The sequence below is a fragment of the Neopsephotus bourkii genome, unplaced genomic scaffold (genome assembly GCF_033783945.1).
Source record: "Neopsephotus bourkii isolate Nb327-2 ecotype Australia unplaced genomic scaffold, CSIRO-AGI_Nbou_v1 NB_1132, whole genome shotgun sequence".
Lineage (NCBI taxonomy): Eukaryota > Metazoa > Chordata > Aves > Psittaciformes > Psittacidae > Neopsephotus > Neopsephotus bourkii.
The window spans coordinates 2707410-2726291 of NW_026901618.1; the positions used below are offsets into that span (position 1 = coordinate 2707410).

Genomic DNA, 18882 nt, shown 5'->3' on the forward strand with positions numbered 1-18882 from the left:
CACACATACACACACACACGTGAAAATATAACATGGATCCTGCATGCAATTTCCAGCTTTCTGGATTTACTCAGTTGTGGAAAACATAACAGCATTTAAGACAACTACCCAGTGGGCTCTGCATGTTCATATTCCAGGTCCTCCAGAATAACAGCCATCAACAATGGATGGACCAGATTCCTAACCAGGGAACATCAGCTTTTCTGGTCACACATCTGAGAACACCTCCTTGGCTTTCATACATTTCTCCTGACAACTGTAATTGAGAACCCACAGGATATCTAATGAATCAGAAAAGAGGACAGCCACCTCAGCTGTCCAAATGATGAGTTGGTATCTCCTTCGCCTCCCATGTGTATTCTTCCAGACTGACTGAGCTATAGTGCTCTGCCTTGTAGATACTATTTCCACTAGTATAGCAAACAGGCTGGGAAAGAGATCTTTCCAAGATCTGCCTCTTCACCAGAATGGGGAAAAACCCACAACCAAACCAAACCAAACCAAACAGAACGAAAACAAAACAGTTTTAGGAGACTACTTCTGATCATCCCCACAGAACATCTTGGGAAGAATTGACTTCTAAGAAGATCATGCCAGTTGAGTTTCACACTGATCGAGACAATAGCCTGAGTCCACCCAGCAGGACAGTGGGTGCTTCCCAAGCAGTGCTGTTCCCTCCTCATTGCCCAGGGAGAGAACAAGGACTACAGCACAGAAAAGGGGCCAACACAAACCCCACCTTCTAGCTTGCAGCATACAGCTATGCTGTCCCCAAGCCTGGGGATGGCAATGAAAACTCACCCCTTAAACATATTGCAAGAAAAAAAAAAACAAAAAGACCAGACTGGCTTCATGAATTTCCTCCAGCAGGCGCCCATGCAAGGGCCAACTGCATCCTGGCCATAAATTCTCTGTCATGGGAGCATTATACCAAGGGAAAGGAATGCCTTTCCATCTGTGTATTTCCCCTCAGGCACTCACTTGATAATGAAACCAGTTAAGGTCCTTGGGTTCACAATGTTATTACAGTCGGATAATATTTTGTTTGCAGCCGAGCCTGAAGAACTCCTAAGTAGCAAAGTACAGGCACCATACACCTGTTAAGTCATGGCTTTTCTTCTCTAAGTGGACAAATCTGTTTTAGCCATCTCCAGAGATTTTCCACTCACAGTTAATTACAAAGCACTGACTGTACTCATTTCCTGATCTTAGAGAGAACCTGTAACAAATGTAAGCCACAAGTGAAGCCCATTCCCTCTGTCCCTGGGAAATACCAGCAATCCTTTTAGCAGCCCTGGCTGCACTCCTTCACCCCTTATCCTGCAACCCACTCAGACCTTCTGCTCCATCACAAACACACGTATGTACAGAAAATAACCTCTTATTAGGAAAGAAACTGCATGGGCTGGCTGAGCCTAATGTTTTGGAAAGCAAAGACACCTCTTGAACACAAAAACATCAGCACAGGTGGCCAGTCTAAGGTCATTCTGCAGAGCTCTAAGGTGAACACTTAGATGGACAGACGCAGCTCTGGCTGTTCTGTCATCAATGTGCAGAGCCACCCAGCATAGAAGCAGCATTTCATTTACTTCTGCATAGCCAAACATGGCTACAGAGATGACTGTGTGTTTCCCAACAATTCAAAGGCAAGTTTGTTTAAAGTTAACAGGGTCACAAAGAAATTTGCCCCTTGTTGGATGTGAAACTTGTTGGAGCCACTTCCTCACTATAATACATACCCTAGCACACAGTTTTGATCCAAAGTGTCATTGTGCCTTGTACAGTGCAAGGTATTCTGAAATCAGGTCAGACAAGATAAGCATTCCAGGGAAAGAGATAAAGAAAAAGTAGTTCATCCTAAGAAAAAATGATACTTCGTTGTGACAGCAACCTTTCTTCATGCTCCTCCTAGCAGGCCAGTGTCTGATCCTGGCCACAAATCCTTGGAAATCAGTCTCCCTGACCTTAGAGACACATGTTAGGTCAATGGTTCCCAACTTTCCGGACCAATAGATAACTGACAACCATCAACGTTTTTCTCAAATCGTCACACACACTTACCATCAACCTTCTGACTTGAGACTTGACAAAGGCGGTGTGACTCAATAGCAAGGCTCTTAACGCCTTCTCCATGACTCTTGCAGGATGACTACTGCTCAGCAGACATAGGCAAAGAGCCCCCTTGTCCACTGGTGTTACCTCTGAGAAACTTAGAATTTGAATCTGTCCACTGGCTCCCTCATTGTTAGGAGTTGTTTCACACCAAATCCGAGGAGCCAGCTGCCTCCTTTGTCACTGTCCAGGCACAAGCTCCCTTCCAGGCTGCACTTTCCCTTTGTCTTGACTGCCAAGACCCAGCCTAACCTTAAAAAGCACTTTTATGTTCCTCTTGTCCCAAAGACAACATCTCACTGAAGATGCGACCCTTCCACTTTGAAGATAAACACAAAGCAATTCCCTCAGTCAGAAGAGAAGGAGCAGAAACATTTTCTGTAATTATACATGTGGGATAAAAGCACAGAAATCAATTAAAGAAAACCAGACACAGCCAGACAACTTGCAAGGACAAGAAAGTAAAGGAAAAGATTATAGGAAGAGCTCCTGGGTGGACTGAGAGTTGAAGCTACAGGTAAGGAAAGGGACTTTGAGTGCTGGATTCCTTTTGCAACTGTACGTTACTGAACGGCTCTTTGTCAGCCTCAAACAACGTATCTTACTCTCAAATTACATTATTTCTTTAAGGAAGAAACCTGCTAAACCCCAAAATGTGCTTACTGCCTCCAACGAGAAAGGAGAGGCATCAGCTCCAGAGAGTCCTTGCAGCTTTAGGACTTCAGGAGAGCTGCTTTAACAATTTTGTCTTGACCTTTTTTTTTTTTTACTCCTGAAAAGGCAAAGTTTAAAGGGCACACATCTCTCATCTTCCCACTGCTTTCTTACTGGGACTAACTGCGGAGTCTTCTGGGCTGAAAACTGATAAAAAAAGGATTATCACACAACATCTAGGGAGAAAAAATGCACGTATCTCACCTTGAGGTTTAGTGCTAATGCTCTTCTTCTGCATGCTTCATTATAGTTTTAAATTCTAGGTTGTCCAGGGTGTAATATTCTCAGCACTGTTAGAAACCTGCTTGCACACATGCAGAGTGCTTCACAGTGGTGACACAGGTTTGGCAGAAACCCCATTTAAACAACCAGCATTAATGATTTTCCATATACTTGCACTAGTGATGGGCTGCATCAGTTAGGCTGTACCTTGGTTATGGAATGCTCCAGCCTCAGCTTGGACGAGCAAGTAAAAATTCTTTGCTTATTGAAAAAATGAAATGGGAAGTAATTCTAATATAACACTTTGGTAGTAGGTGAACTGAATAAAAATGAGCATTTTGTGTGACTTGTGCTGTATGTTTTAATTCACATTCCCAAACAATTTACAGCAATGATTTGCATTTTTTACTGCACATAAATATGCTTACCTGTTCTTAAAAAGCAGAGACACTGCAATATGTTTTCATCAAGTTTGTGCGAGTAAGTACATATTAAAATGGCAAACATCCCTTCCAATAACATCCTGGCAGAGTTTGCGTCTTCTGCAAGTAATAAAAGCCAAGGAGAGCAAACCATGCTCCAAGATGTTTGGCCTGCACGATGAGGGAACTGATTCATTCCAAATGCCTGTCAGGTCACTTTGCAAAACCAACCACTGGTAATCAGTAGTGAAATCTTTCTCTCCCTACCTTAACTATATTTTTGGCTTTGTTAAACAGAAGAAATTGCCGATTAGTTAGACTCTGCTGGACCAGGCAGTCACGGGAAACATGGTCAACCTGACCAGTTCAGCTCAGAGTTAAGATGACACAGTTCAACTAAGATACTTAATCGATCACTGACTGTGACTGAGGTTTTACTCCTGGTCTTCACATGAACCAGGTCAGTCTCCACAGGCTGCCTTGTTTCTAAACATTCAGCTTTTTGTTTTTTTTTTTAAGAAGCCCCAAACTTTGCATTTCAAGGATGTGAGCCTTTCTTGCCTCCATCGCTTGGCCCAGGTCCTTTTCTCTTACCCGTTATATGCCTTCCTCTTCTTGCTTCCAAGCTACTTGGAAAAGAGATCATATCTCCCTCTTTGTTTGGAAACTCTACAGCAGTTTGTACGTCGCAGCAGTATAATAAATAAAAAGCAATAAAAATGTTAGGAAAGCCCTTAGAAAAGTCCACGCTATTTTTACAATTACTCATGCTGTTGCTGTTTAAGGAACAATGCCAGGAAGATCTAGGACTAGAAGGGGACTTAGAACAATTTCTGTAAGAATAAACTATGGAAATGATGATGTTACCAACAGCAAAGTGTTTTGCAAGGTGTATGGCTTCTCCCGCTGCTTTTTTGAGTGCTTCTAACAGATGTTCAGTTTCAAGTGGTCTGCAGATACCAATAGGCTCATGGTTCTGCAGGAATCAGAGCAGCAGATGTGCCCTGCATTATGTTTTGCTATTCCCTTTATGAATTGATATGTCACCCCGTGGGTTTATAGCTAGTTAATTTTGTAATGACATCACTATTTCTACACTTTCAATGATTCTCACAGGATTTAATTTCTCAAGTAACAAAACTCTTGATCCTGGAATTGCTATGAAAAGGCAATATATAATAAAACAGATTTGTTTACATGATACCCTTCTATTTCCCATCACATGCCTTCAGCGATAGCTATTAGGTAATCCTGGTATGCAGGTGAATTCTTCCAAAGACTGCAGATTTACAGCATGGCCTCGTTTCAGGGCTCTAGACTTAACGTCTGTGCGTCTCTCCACAGGATCATTACCCTCAAACAAGTATCACTCAGAGGCTGGAAGGACTGAGAGTAAGAAGGGAATAAGGATAGAAATAATGGGGATTTCCACTGGCTCTGCTGTAGCCCCTAGGTATTTGCCCTTGTCAGATGCTGTGCTCCACAGCAGTGTAACATTACTACTGGCATAGTACCCAAATAAAAATCACAATTCACAGGAAATTGCGCTGCATTTTCCACTGACGGTGACCTTACTGTAACAGGGCAATGCTCCAGCTTTTGGCTTGGACGCTTTTAATCTTAACAAGGGAGCCAAGTTTTTTCTCCCTCAAATACGATTGCAGAGGTTGTTAGAGCCCAGAGGTTTTTGCAAGCCTCTGGTAACAGCAGTAGGATACCACCTTTCTCCTCTGGAGTATTCAATACTGTTAAATAAAGTCTTTCATTTTGTTTTTAAATACAGGGAGGTAAAAGCGATGCTATCACAGCCATATCTAATGGACTTTTGGCATATTTTTCATAATAACTAATTTTTAGGTATTTAAAAATTGAGTGGAAAAAACATTACAGGTTGTAAAAGATTCTAGCTAGGTATAAATCCTTGAAACATACCTGAAAACATTTAACTTTGAGAAGTAAGCAGTGAAAATTGCATTAAGCATATATTTTCCCCCTATGATATCTCAGACATATTTTCACATTACTGCAAATATGAAAACACATCTTTAGTAAAAGCTCGGTTTTGAAAAGTGCGTGCCTTAAACTTACAGAATGAACACTGATCACTCTCACATGCCCTTACTAATCCAGCTGAAATATCAAGGCCTGAAACTCTAAGAAGTAACTAGATAGTTTTGCACACATACAGAAGGGGATGTTCTCCAGTTGTGACCGCAGGCAGAGAGGCAGTCTCCACAGCCCTTGCAAGAGCTGTGTGCCTGTGATTCCATCGCTAGGAAGGTAAAAGGATAAGGAAAGTTCTTTTTTTTTTTTTTTTCATAGCATTTATCTTCCCTGCCCCGCCCCCCCCCCCTTTTTTTCTTTTTTTTTCCTTGCAGTTCAGATTTCTTGTAAAAAGTGAGTATGAGCCTTAGTGCAAGTCTCAGATTTAAACATATGATGCTCAGGAAGCTAATGGTAAGGTTAAATCAAATCTGACTCCCTTTGAGCATCAAAAATTAGCAAGACCAAGCTCCACCTGAGGGTCCACACCTATTATTTGCATACACTAGCTGACATCTATCTAAATTTAAGCTGTTGTGTAACAGCAGACAGCACACTGAGCCCATGAAAATCTCAAGACTACTCCAGATGCAGAAGCACATTCCCATGAGAAATGGCACACTACAGGCCCTCCAGATACACCTCTTGAACCCTGCTCTGGGCTCCCAAAAAATGCTGAACCAAACTCTTCTAGTGCCTTAACTCAGCATTTCTCCACCCAAAACTCCCACCAAAGCCAGAACTTTCAGCCCCTCTCCCAAATACCTTGAACTATGGGATGAAAGTCACACTCTAAATCTTTGCTCCTCTTTCATAATTTAACTGCTCATACTGGTGAAGCTCATTTGTGCAGGGAGCTGGACTTTCTTGAGGGCTTTTCTGAGAAACAAGGACTGCCGTAAATCTGCAGGTCTAAGCCAAAAGCATATTGTCCTGGTCCAGCCTTCTCCAGCAGAAACATGGCCATAGAGACTTCCAATACATCTCCATCGCTTCCTCTCCTTCAAAACCTGAACTTCCAGTCAAAATGTATATACACTGCTGCCCATGCACTTCTCCCTACAGAGACTTGGAAGGAATGAGCACACACACGGCCACAAGGATAAGGGGGCTTGAGCACCTCCCATACAAAAACAGGCTGAACAGCCCCAGTTTTCTCAGCCTGGAGAAGGCTGCATGGAGATATCATAGCAGCCTTCCAGTATCTGAAGGAGACCTATAAGGATGCCAGAGATGGACTCATCACCAAGGACTGTAGCGATAGGACAAGGGGTAATGGGTTCAAACTTAAACAGGGGAAGTTCAGGTTACATATAAGGAAGAAATTCTTTACTGTGAGGGTGGTGAGGCTGCCCAAGGAAGTTGTGAACGCTCCATCCCTGGGGGTGTTCAAGGCCAGGTTGGACAGAGCCTTGGGTGACATGTTCTAGCGTGATGCGTCCCTGCCCATGGCAGGGGGTTGGAACTAGATGATCTCAAGGTCCTTTCCAACCCTAACCATTCTATGATTCTATGTTGGGCATGATGCTCAGTACACAACTTCAGGGTTCTCAGATACAGCAACTGGGAGCTCAGCAGCTTAACCCAGATGAGACCTACTATGACTACTTTCTAAAAATGCATCACCTGAACAAAACATCTCAGAGATGCAGGCTCTGGTTTTCAGAATATTTCTGACATTTACTGTGATATTTCCTCTGAGCACGCATGATGTTTTGAAAGGAAAGGAGTTTTCTGTTGCTTAAAGCCAGTCCTTCCTGTTTGTTAATTTATTCCAAACCCAAGTTTGCATGTGAATAAAACTGTTGCTTTGGGTCTGATTTCAAACATGTGGTAAAAGAGAATCTCACAATTTTATGATATAGTTACTTTTGTAGAGGGTGAGTTTGCCCTGGAGAATTTTCTCCAACTAGATTTATCACAAGTTTTTTGAACCAGATAATTTTGTTTGATAGCACATCTGGCAGCACCATAAAATCTTGAAGTTCCCAAGCTATTACACAGGAATTACTTTTGTAAATCATTTATGAATATTACTTGGTATGCCTATTCTGGGCAGTAAGAAAGGAAACAGTGCTCAAGGACAAAGGAAGGGAAAAGGGATTCCCTGCCCTTTCAGGGCTCATCAGATAAGGTGTGTATATACAATTTTAAATAGAAAATATGCTGTCATTGATACAGCTGAAAAGTCCACATAACACAGCTTGTTCCCCATATTCCCTAAACAGGCAAAAGCAGAAGATATTCTAGATGAGGAAAACCATAAACTGATTTCTCCTGAAGAAAATTTGCCCTATCCAATTCTTAAATAGGGCTTCCCAATTGAAAGCACAGATTGGATCTAAGGAGGAAATTATTTCCTGTTAGGGTGGTGAGGCACTGGAATGGGTTGCCCAGGGAGGTTGTGAATGCTCCATCCCTGGCAGTGTTCAAGTTGGACGAGGCCTTGGGTGATATGGTTTAGAGCGAGGTGTCCCTGCCCATGGCAGGGGGGCTGGAACTTGATGATCTTAAGGTCCTTTCCAACCCTAACTATTCTACGATTCTATCCACAAAATAACAACACAAGAAGAGTGGAGGAGGAAAGTCTTAGCAAGGCCTCAAGTCTGAGGCAAAATAAAGAGCACATTTTAGCTAAAAAAGAAAAAAAAAGAGAGGTATTTACAAGCCCCCCATGCCCAAGGTGACGCCACCATGGCACCATGACTGAATGGAAACTCTCCACATAATTAAAATAACATGATTAAGTTGTCTTAAAACCGTAGCTCCTACACACAGCCCTTCAGATGGAAAACTGGCAAAATGAAAGCTTATGTTCACTTTTAATACCATGAACTACCACACAACTAATAATTCCAGGAGATTGCACCTACTGGTGCAACTGGTGATTGGAAACACATCAGACATTGAGAAAATTTTGGGTGCTCCTACACTGCCAACCCCAAGGTCTGGCATTATATTCTTTTTGAATAGTATACCATGTGTTTCATTTGCAATGGATAATTGACACCATTGGGTTGAGGGGTGACAGAGGGGTCATCCAATAGCACCTGGCAGTGGGGAACTGGAACCAGCCTTTTGCTCTTCACTCCTGAAGTCCCCAACACTGGGAGCTACTGTTATTTTTGTTGGGCCAGAACAAAGGAAAACCTCATTTGCAATACTCTGCAGAAACATATTTCCAACCTTAGGTAAGAAAGCATTTGGTTGGGGAGTTTCCTTGCTTCGGGGCCCATAAGGAGGGAAGAAGCAATTCTCTGGCAGCTCCTATTAGGCTTCCAAAACGCCAGGCTACTTCAGACTACAGCAGGTCTATGAGGGACGCACAGAGCTATTACAAAGCATGTGCCAGAATTACACCATGCACAATCCCTGCCCAGAATAGACCATTTCTAAACTCAGCTTCCTTCCAGGAAGCACATTCCTCTCTATACACACCCAGAACTGATTTCTTGCAGATCAGTGCAGTGCCTGCTAAAATCCAAAGCGAACTGCGTCCGCAGAGTGCCGAGGGTTCACCTCGACAGGGCAGAGCTATGGCAAGGTCCACCAGCCCTGCTGAGTCAAGAGGCACTCCTGCTCCTTTAGAAAGTGGCACAACTGAAAAAAAGAAGCTTTAACATGAAAAAAAGTTTAAGATTTTACTAGTTTCAGATTAACTAGAATGACAACGTAACATAGTTTTATTAACTGAAGCATGGATGCTTTTGAGCTGTACAAATAGTCCCAAAAGGAAAAAACCCAGAAAGCAAACAAATGGAAGAACTGAAAAAAATGTTGGTTTCCAAGGCCATGAGTGGTATCTGCAGGGTATCATCTGGACATTGCTCCTCAGACTTGCCAGCATGAGGCAACACTGGCTGTAGCTAAGAAATGTGATATTGATATTTCTGTTTCTCCCTCTCTTTCTGAATGCAAACACATGTTCTGTCTTTTCAACAAAGATGTGCAACACATGCACTGAATAGGTACACCGGTAGTCTTAAAAGTCATCTGTTAATTGCAGATGCATATAAATGACTATGCAGCAAACCTTCCTAGGGACACAGAACAGGGGAAAAAATAAAAAAGAGGGAAACAGACACACTAAAATTAGAAGGCATGAAAAAGCTCAACAACATAATCAAGCAATGCTGATTAATATATCATTTCCCTAATACAACTATTATAATATCATTTTAGACAATTCCAAAGTGTCAAGGAGTGATGAGGTTTTTTCTTTTAGCCCATTACAGACAGCACTTGCCTCAGTAACTATGCCAAAGAAAGAAAATCCATCATGCATTAGCCATACTCCAACCTCCAACAGAAATATTCTCCATTTTGTGAAGTAAAAAAAAAAAAAGAGATGTGGGAGTCCTTGACCTTCCAAGTAATTAAGGGAAACAGAGACATTATTGTTTTTATTAGAGACACACAAAAGTATTTGAAAATAATTTGAATAGCTGGAGAATTAGTGTATTTGCCTGTTCATGAGTAGTGCACATAGTTTAGAGTTCTCTTGGGGGCAACACATCGTAATGAATATCTGCTATTCATATTTAATGCAATCTGCCAAAGAGTGCTTTGGGGAGGACTTTCTGTGTCAATATAATGATTAACAACAGAACTAGAAAAGTAAATGAATTCCTGCAATGGGTGGAGCTGGCAAAAATATCTTGCAGTACTACACCAGTAACACTGGATTTAACTGTACTCTTTTAATGATACCAGTGGAAAAGCCATTTTCCAGGTAATAAACAAAGAAAAAAAGGCAAGCAGTCTTTAGTTGGGGTTGAAGTAGTAAATAACTGGCAGTAATGGAAGGAAAAACAGTTCCAGGAGAAAGCAGCCCTTAAAACAACCATCTGCCTGGCCTGAGCATGTCTGAAAAGCCTGAGATGCAACCCTGACTACTAAATATAATTAGTATTTACATAGCGCAAGCCAGAAGTAATGTCGCAGTTAGTTCTACCTCTTCCAGTTCCTCATATGGTATTAGGTTTCACACATTTCTCATGAGATTTACATAAAACAGAACACAAAGTCTTTTATTCTTTACAATGCACTTTTAAAATACCCCAGACAGAAAAGTATGGAAATGCTTGGCTAAAATACAATGAATTACCTTAGTATGGATTTTTCTCCTTGCCATCCCAACAGCCTAATAACACATTCAATTTATTTTATTTATTGTTTTTTTAAACTATGTAGATGGAGCAATCTCACTAAGTTTATATAAATTCCAGGACATTCTTGCACCAATCTCACTGCTCTCTCCTGCCCCCTTACCAAGCTACTCCTCCTCCTCCCTCACAACAAATAAAGGCAAAATATTAATGATCCAAATGCTCCTTGGCCAAGGATCTAAGGACCAAAATGTGGCAGGGGGCTAAAGTTACAATATGGGGTGCTTCCATTGAATGCATGGACTACACACATCTCCCCATTCAAGCAGGATGCCTGAAGCAGGATACTCAATCTAAGCTGAAAGCAAACAATTGACAACCAAACTGGTTTACTATTTATTGGCTCCCACAGTGGTAATTGTCTAGACCCTACTAGCCTCTACTAATGAGCAGCATGGCTTCATTGCCCCCGTGCTGAGATTTACTTATGAAACTGCAACATCACTGTGAAGCTTTTGGTTCCACCAGCCATAATATAAAGACAATAACTTCCTCATCAGGTTTTATCTCAGTGGATATACTACAACGATCTGCATGGCTTTTACAGACCTTCTGTAGAGAAATGCCACCTTCTTCAGGTAGTGCTTCACTTTGTTAAGGGTTTTTGTAGTTTGTTTTTCTTAAGACTTATTTTTATAATTAGTCTTCTTCTAGGAATTAAGAGTTGCAGTTACATCCACAACAGATGCTTTATAAAGAAGATAAATTCTTCTTAAGCTAGTATTCTCACACTGTGACAAGCTGCCTTACTGGTCTCTGGCAACAGCATTACCAGTGTTATACCTCATGATGGCAAGATGGTTCCCTTCTTACAGGGCTGATGAAGAGTAATGTCACCCAGATACTGGAATTTTCTGTGTGTGCCTGCATGAGCGCTACTCACCTTACCCCAAGATGCTTTTACTTTAATAAAGTGTCAGGTAGCAGTATCTACCCATATTTATTTATTCCTCCCTCAAATATTTCACTAACATTTTGTGATTTTCCTGTTGGAAACATGTCAGGCTCTGCAGGACTTCTGTTAAGCATTCATTTCCCTATAGCTGCTCTTAGTCCAACAGACACCCAGACCCTGTTGGTCTGCGACATGATGGCACACCACCCAAAAAGCATGGGAATGCCTCTCATTTTACCTTCCCTTATTATTTCTAAATGAGATAAACAGTAACCTCCTGAAAATTAGTGAAGCTCGTTCCAGGAGTGAAGGTGTCTGCTCTGTGCTGCATGGGGTAATACACCGGTAGGTAAATCAACTGGACTTTAAAAGTAATGATCTTTTTGACCGTTGTCTCATTTGGTGCTAATGCATAGTTCACGTATGTGTAAAAGTGATATTCTTTCTTCTGACCTCTTTAGCACTGTGACCAATATTTTGAACTATGTATCTCAGTATAATACAGAAGTCAAGTCATAGGTCATGGAGGCAACACCATTATTACCATCTATGAAACTAAATCACTCCACCCTGAAACGCTTACTGAAAACTCCTTGTGCTGACAAAATTCAAACATCTAAAATACAGTTGTCTGTTTAATGGGACTAGAGACATGTACCCCAACTGTAGATTAAGATAACTTAATGCAACTTGACATAAGGTTTATCTGACATGATGGAAAATTTAAAACCAATACAGAACTAAATAGACCAGGACAATAATATGAAAGCTTGAGTGACTAACTTTGAACAAAAGCTGTTGAACTACATTGTTTAAAGGAAAGAAAAACAAAGACACCTTCACAGCATTCCTGTTCAGTAAAATCATTTCTATTGGATTTTGTATTAATGGAAAGAACCTGGAAGATAAAGAATAGAATAGCTTCAAGCATGTAGAGAGCAGTGGTTTGGCCAAACCTTAATTTCTTCAGGTCTTTGCAAGCAAGATCTATATTCTTCCACCACCCAGTAGAAGTTCTAACCTTAACAGAGGCCATCAACCACTTCATTGTAAAGCAAAGAAATTTTAAAAAAATAACAAAAAAAAACAATCCCCAGTGAAGAACAAAAACCTGAAAAAGAACCCAAAGCTCAACCCACTTGCTTCCAAGAACTTGTCTCTACAACTTCAGTGATATTAACCTCACTCTCCAGAATCAGAAGTCTACAGGTTTAGAAACAAGGCAGACTGTTGCCACCAAAGGCGAGAAAAGAGTAGCACAAACCAAAGGAATCATCCTGCAGGGGACTGTGTCTGAGAAGAAATTTTAATTCAAGTCACCCTCTTCCTTATCTTGCCGATTTTGGCTGGTATTTTCAACACTATTGCCTTGGTCTATACAACACAGCTACCAGGCTTTCATGCTTAGTCAAGGTGAGCCAGTCCTGCAAAGCATCTCAATAAAAATACTGCCATGAAAATGCTGGGACCAGAGCAAGAAGATGCAAGGTCAAAGATTCAGAAGTAGCCACTTATTTTTCATATTGACAGAAATTCATACTTAGAACTAATTTTTGAAAGACTGAACACTGATTGGTTCGGTAATCATTAATAACGTATCTGCAACACACTCAATTTCACACGAACAAATCATGGAAAAGAAAAACTCTGCGCATGCAATCATATTCATTTGGTATTTATCAATGTATGGCTCAGAAATGGTTCCCAAAACTAGTAACACTTTCTTCCACAGGTGACTGTTCCTCCAATACTGGGGGATAAATTCAATACAGTATACTGACAAATAACCAGAATAATAACATCATGTCCACGATATAAACTGGGGGAAGTTGACTGGGAGCTCAACCATAGACTCAAAGGCTCATTCTACAGCCATAGGCAGCTTACAGCTACTAGCTGTCCATTTGGTCGGCCTTCACAAGCTGCCCAGAAAGAAAGTAGTCACCTACAGAGAATGAAAACAGTATTAATTACTGCACAACTTAAGAGATTTCTGTACTGAGGAACCATTGCTGTTCATAAATACACATGCTCATTAATACAGCTAATACACAATGTCATATTCTGCAGCTAACATGATAATACAGGATATGCCAAAATCCACAGCAGGTTTTATCATCCCTGGTTTCCACAGCTTTGGTGTGTCATACAGTTGCGTGTTTATTTGTGTAAAAACAAGATTAAGTGAAAATGGTATTTCAAAACAAATGCATGTTCTTTGCCCAAGTAAAAAACACCACAGATGAGCAACTGCAATTACAATTATAATAATTTTGGAATGAAAATCATCAGTCTTTGTTAGCGGAAAACCAGTCAATAAAAGCTATTAATACCGAGCACTCACTTGCAGGTGACGGCGTGCTGCATCCGCTAGTTGGTGGGTGAGTCTGGAGTCCATGAAGGGAAGGGAGTGTCAGTCCACCGATGACTGGAGGAAAAAGTAATGGATAGGGTGCTGCTGGATAGTGAGTCATATGTCCATTCACTGCTGGTACTGGACATGTGCGGCTACTGGTTGTCATGTTAACAACTCACAGTGTATAAATATTATGTTGCATCACTCCAGGCCAGCAAATAGATATCTCAACTTGTGAATGAAGAGGGCTGTCAAGCCTGCACGTAGGGCTTGAGCTAGATGGTGTAACGATGAAAAGGTAGCTCACTAGATCAGATCCGTCCTATATTTGATCGCTGTTTCCTACTCTTTTTCAGGACATTCTTGTTCTGCAAACCGTGGACAGAAAAAGTCTTCTTACTCTGGGTATCAAGGCAGAGTTCAGTCACTTACACAAATGCTTCTCTGGGAGGGCAGCTGCTCTCTACAGATGCATACTGATACAGCCTGTGGAAAGAACAATATATTGATTATAATATGCGTATTTTTAGTATATACGAATAGAAAATTCTTTTATCCCTTTGCTACTTTTGTTGAGTGATCACTTATTTATCAGTGTCCTACAAGACCAGCTTGATCGTTACCTGGGGGTAATATTCTCACTCTACTTGAAGCTGACAGCAGAACACCCATTAACTCCATTTCCCTGCCTGATGTGTTACACCAAAAGCAATCTCCGGTCAAACACAATCTTGTTTTGGAAACAACCAGTTTTATAACAGATACATCAATAACCACCTGAAATACTGATATGGCAGGGCTTCCATGTACACAAAAGCTTTCAGCTTCTCCATAGAAGGTACAGAATGAATGACACTGAGGCAGCTTTCCGCTTACTTCAATACCAAGTGTCTGAGGGTGACCTTGTACTCAGCTGTTAACACACTAATTGGTTTAACAGTGATTGTTCCTACAAAGGACAGTTAGTTAATCTCATTATTACTTAAGAGATATCTTACTGACCATTCTCCCTTTTTTTCTCTGTGTGTGTGTGTGTGTGTGTGTGTGTGTACACATGTGAACTGCCTCTATCACCAAATAAACAAGCACCCATTATTTCATGAGCTAGGTGAGTTACATGAGCAGGCAATACACTGCTCCTGTGCTCTGCTAGGGAATTCACTCACTCTCATGACCACCATCTTCAGAGTCATCTACAGCTACAGTGTTTTACCCAAATGGCTGTCACCAAGGGGTCCTCATTTTCTCAGTCTGTGTACCAAAAGCCTCAGGCTGAGAACAGGGCACTTCCTGGGCAGCCTAAAGCCTTTGTTTCATGATATAACGTGCTACATCTTTGCATCTGCTACCATCAGCGATCAGTATCAACATCCACCCCTATACAGCATTTTTATTCCTAATTCTTTGAAATTACAGCCTGAAAGCAAAGGCAAGATTTTTGGGTAGGAAAATAAAGGCAGTGGTGAAAGGACTTGTCAAGGTCACAAAGCAAAATTGATGCGAGAGAAGGGAAACTGTGACAACGCAGCGTTGACTATTACTACTGTGACTCAGTCTACTAGTTGTCGGTACGAATTCAAATGAGCAAGGAAAAAAAAGTAAAGAGCCAACCCTGCTGAATGCATATGTTTGCCTGTCAGAGAGCAGTGGAGTGTTTCTGCTCTGTGTGGAATACCAGCAAAGGTTACCTACCAGCTGTGCATGTTTTCAGACAGCAATTTCTGCTGAGTGCAGCCTGCTCGGGGATAACAGAAATGTAGCTTGTAAGTATTTGATAACTGTATAAATTATGCACAAAATACCTTTAATGCAATGGAGACAGACATATGCAGAGATGAGACTGTAACAAGGGTATAGTGAGCTAACACACAGCTGCTGTGCATGCTGAGCATGAGGACCACGTGCTTGGAGACCAGTGAAACCAGGCAGATCTTTTGAGAAAGCCTCAACATCCAAAACATACTGTCTCATTAACAACACAGAATGAGATGAACCATCACAGGTGACTGCTTTACCTAGCTAAAGCTTTACGATGCTTAAGAGACAAGTATCAGAGGAATACATAAAGAACTAATGTTTTCTAAAGCAATTCCAAGAAAACTGGCAAAAACACCACACTTCAAAATGTTAGGGGGAGAAGGGGGTGGAAAAAGGGAAAGAGGTGAGAGATGTTGAGGAAAACCAGTCCCAAATATCTATGCATAAAATTAACCACAGAACAAGGTCACCCATTTTTAAATGATATTGGGCTTTGGAAACAAAGTTCCTCTTCTAGAAGTAACACTTTCAGTTATACATCTGTTAGCCAGGAGGAATGGAGAGCTCATCATAAATCATAAAAATTCCCAGAACCAGAAGATCAGATATATTTGTATATTTAAGTATCCAGAAAAGAACCAACTCTTCCAGGAAAGAGAGGAGAAAAGGGCACTTGGGGAAACTCTTTGGTCCTTTCCACACCACTGGATGAACATGCTCTGTGATGTACCCAGTGATGACAAAATGCATCAGTATTATAGCTCCTCCGCATGCAATTCCATATGAGATGTTTAACAGTGCCAAAACTAGATTATAATCCCATAGTTCTGCATGCTTATAATTTTGTGAGGTGTAATTATATACTGAAATTACTACCAGAAAGCAAGTTTTCTCATCTTACTCAAAATCACCCTCCTTTCACTCTCCATGGCAGGAAATTTCCTGCCGATCACTGTGTTGGAGACAGGCCATCAAAACTTGGTGTCCCCACAGTTTTCCAGAGCTTTTCTCTCTAAATAAAGGCAGAGAGGGAAGACAGTGTAAAAGGTACAATACCTTAAAGCATGTATTGTTTGCCTCCAAGTAGTGTCCCTAAGGAGCAGCAGGGTGTTATCAGTGTTCACCTGGCTGAACATCAATACCATGGTCAAGAAGAGAATCACAAGCAGACATCTACATTCCAGCAACTCCAGCTTCTTGTAAAGAAGCAAATGCTATGTGTGTTCTGTGGTTACCAAGGGACTTCAAGTCACCAGCTCTGCTAACAAGAGATTACAGAAGCACCACTGCCCAGCAGAGGCCATCACAAAGTAGAAACTGCTGCAGCATGGGAAACCCAAATATCAGTTGTCCCCATTCATGCTAGTTCCATGGCATTAAAGGCAACTCAGAGTTCATGCCTCTCTACTCACTGATAAACATTAGCACTGGACATCAGCCACATATGTTTTCATCTAGGAACCATCTGCATCTCTTTTGCTCAAGTAAACCTGCAACACACTGCAAAGCACTGTGAGAGACTGTATGGGTGCCAGCTATGAGGCGGCTTTCCTTTATTGTCACTTGGTATGGCAAGTGCCCTACAATCCTCTCTGAACTGTGACTTGCCAGAAGCAAACCCCATCCTTTCTATGCCTTGTGGACCTTGAACATACTCTCCTCTGTCCTACATCTGTATTCCCTTGAGGAGGGAGCTAACAAGGTGACCCTAAACAGGACAGGAAGAACCAGCTGATGAACAGCTCCAGAAGGAGCAAGCCAAACTAGCCACAGAGTCACCCTAAAGGTAGTCGAACACCCATTCACGTGAGACAGCAACACTGATTTCTGCCTTGTGCATACAAGACAAAATTTTCACAAATTTGCTGTCACTGAAGCACTTCATAGGATCTACTAGGATGAAAATCCTCATCCATTAGACTTGTCCTTAGAGACTGTTCACAAGTACAAGGCCCTTCATATTAACAGCACAGAAAAGGATCATGCAGAAAAGTTTCTTTGAAGACTCACCAAGAGATGATCACACTGTGCACTACACTGCATTGAACAGTAGCCAATGACTCTTCTTTGACAGAACATATGCCTCCTTTTTGTTTTTTACAGGCTTTTTATTGACTTGACTTCAGTGATAAAGCAGATGGCCACAGGGGAAGGAGACTACAGTAGCTCTAGCACAGAGCAGACAGAATATTTATCAGCTGCAGCTAATGCAGCAGGTGTACCTGTCTTTTCCACATTTCTTCTTGGTGTTTATGTAGCTGAGCAGAAGCTTAAACCCACAAATTTTCACATACAAGCTCCAAATTTTGCTGGATAAACAGTGACCCAGCTTTTCTTACTGTCTCAAATTCCCATGCATTTTGCACAGGCTTTACTATAGAAAACAACCTTGCTTTCCACAAATCTGTCAGTTCTCCTAGAGTGTATTAAACAAATTAATTCTTATTCATTATATTGTTATTTAGCTTACATTTGGTAACAATTTTTGGTATTATTGGAACATAATTCATCCTTTGGAATTCTGCATAAGATTTTATTTGAATTCATAAAATCCCTTTGCTGTTACAGGTGACTTTGATGCACATCAACAGCTGGAGAGGCAAGAAGCCAAGCCAGGAGGCTTGTCCCATAGTCCTGTGCCAGCAGGAAGGTTATGCTCTGTCCTCCCTTCTGCCAACACCACCTCAACTGCACATTCCTCTTCCTCCCATCTCACTGTCCATAGCAGGGAATTAAGCTGTCAGTGTTACAAACAAAGCAGGATTTTTGCCTTCTTTTTCTTCCCTTGCTTCTGAAAAGGACCATAGGGAGCTCTGATCTACCTGTGGCAATGTTTGAAATTCAGCAGTTTTAAGATACCCACAACTGTGGCACACAGCAAACTTTAAAGGCAAAACCACTATCCCTTCACCCTTCTACCATAGTGAGTCACTGCTGTCCTTCCTCTACAACTGGAGGGTGAAACCACAAACACAGGAGATGCATGCTGACATGAGACTGTGCTCTGCATAGCGCTGGGCTCTGGGGAATTTGATGTTCGAAGCCCATCAGACTGCAGCACAGTTGTCCCCAGTTTCCAGGCTCAGGGAGGAAGACTTTTATAAGTTCATTTCCCATTTTCTTACCACTGCTAAAAATCCCCCACTGTTAAATCTTCAGCTAAATCCTAAAACAGGAACCTGTGAGCACCGC

At 41.4% G+C, this 18882-nt stretch overlaps 1 protein-coding gene across 6 annotated transcripts in view; it reads right to left on the reverse strand.

Annotated features, from left to right (window-relative positions):
- The window catches only part of RARB (retinoic acid receptor beta), a 324032-nt gene that overhangs the window by 179482 nt on the left and 125668 nt on the right, over window positions 1-18882 (reverse strand). For all 6 annotated transcript variants that reach the window (XM_061362674.1, XM_061362668.1, XM_061362669.1 and 3 more), the window contains one exon: window positions 13921-14418. In XM_061362674.1, coding sequence (XP_061218658.1) covers window positions 13921-14098 — 178 coding nt within the window. In that variant the 5' untranslated portion in view covers window positions 14099-14418. The remainder of the gene's footprint in view (window positions 1-13920; window positions 14419-18882) is intronic.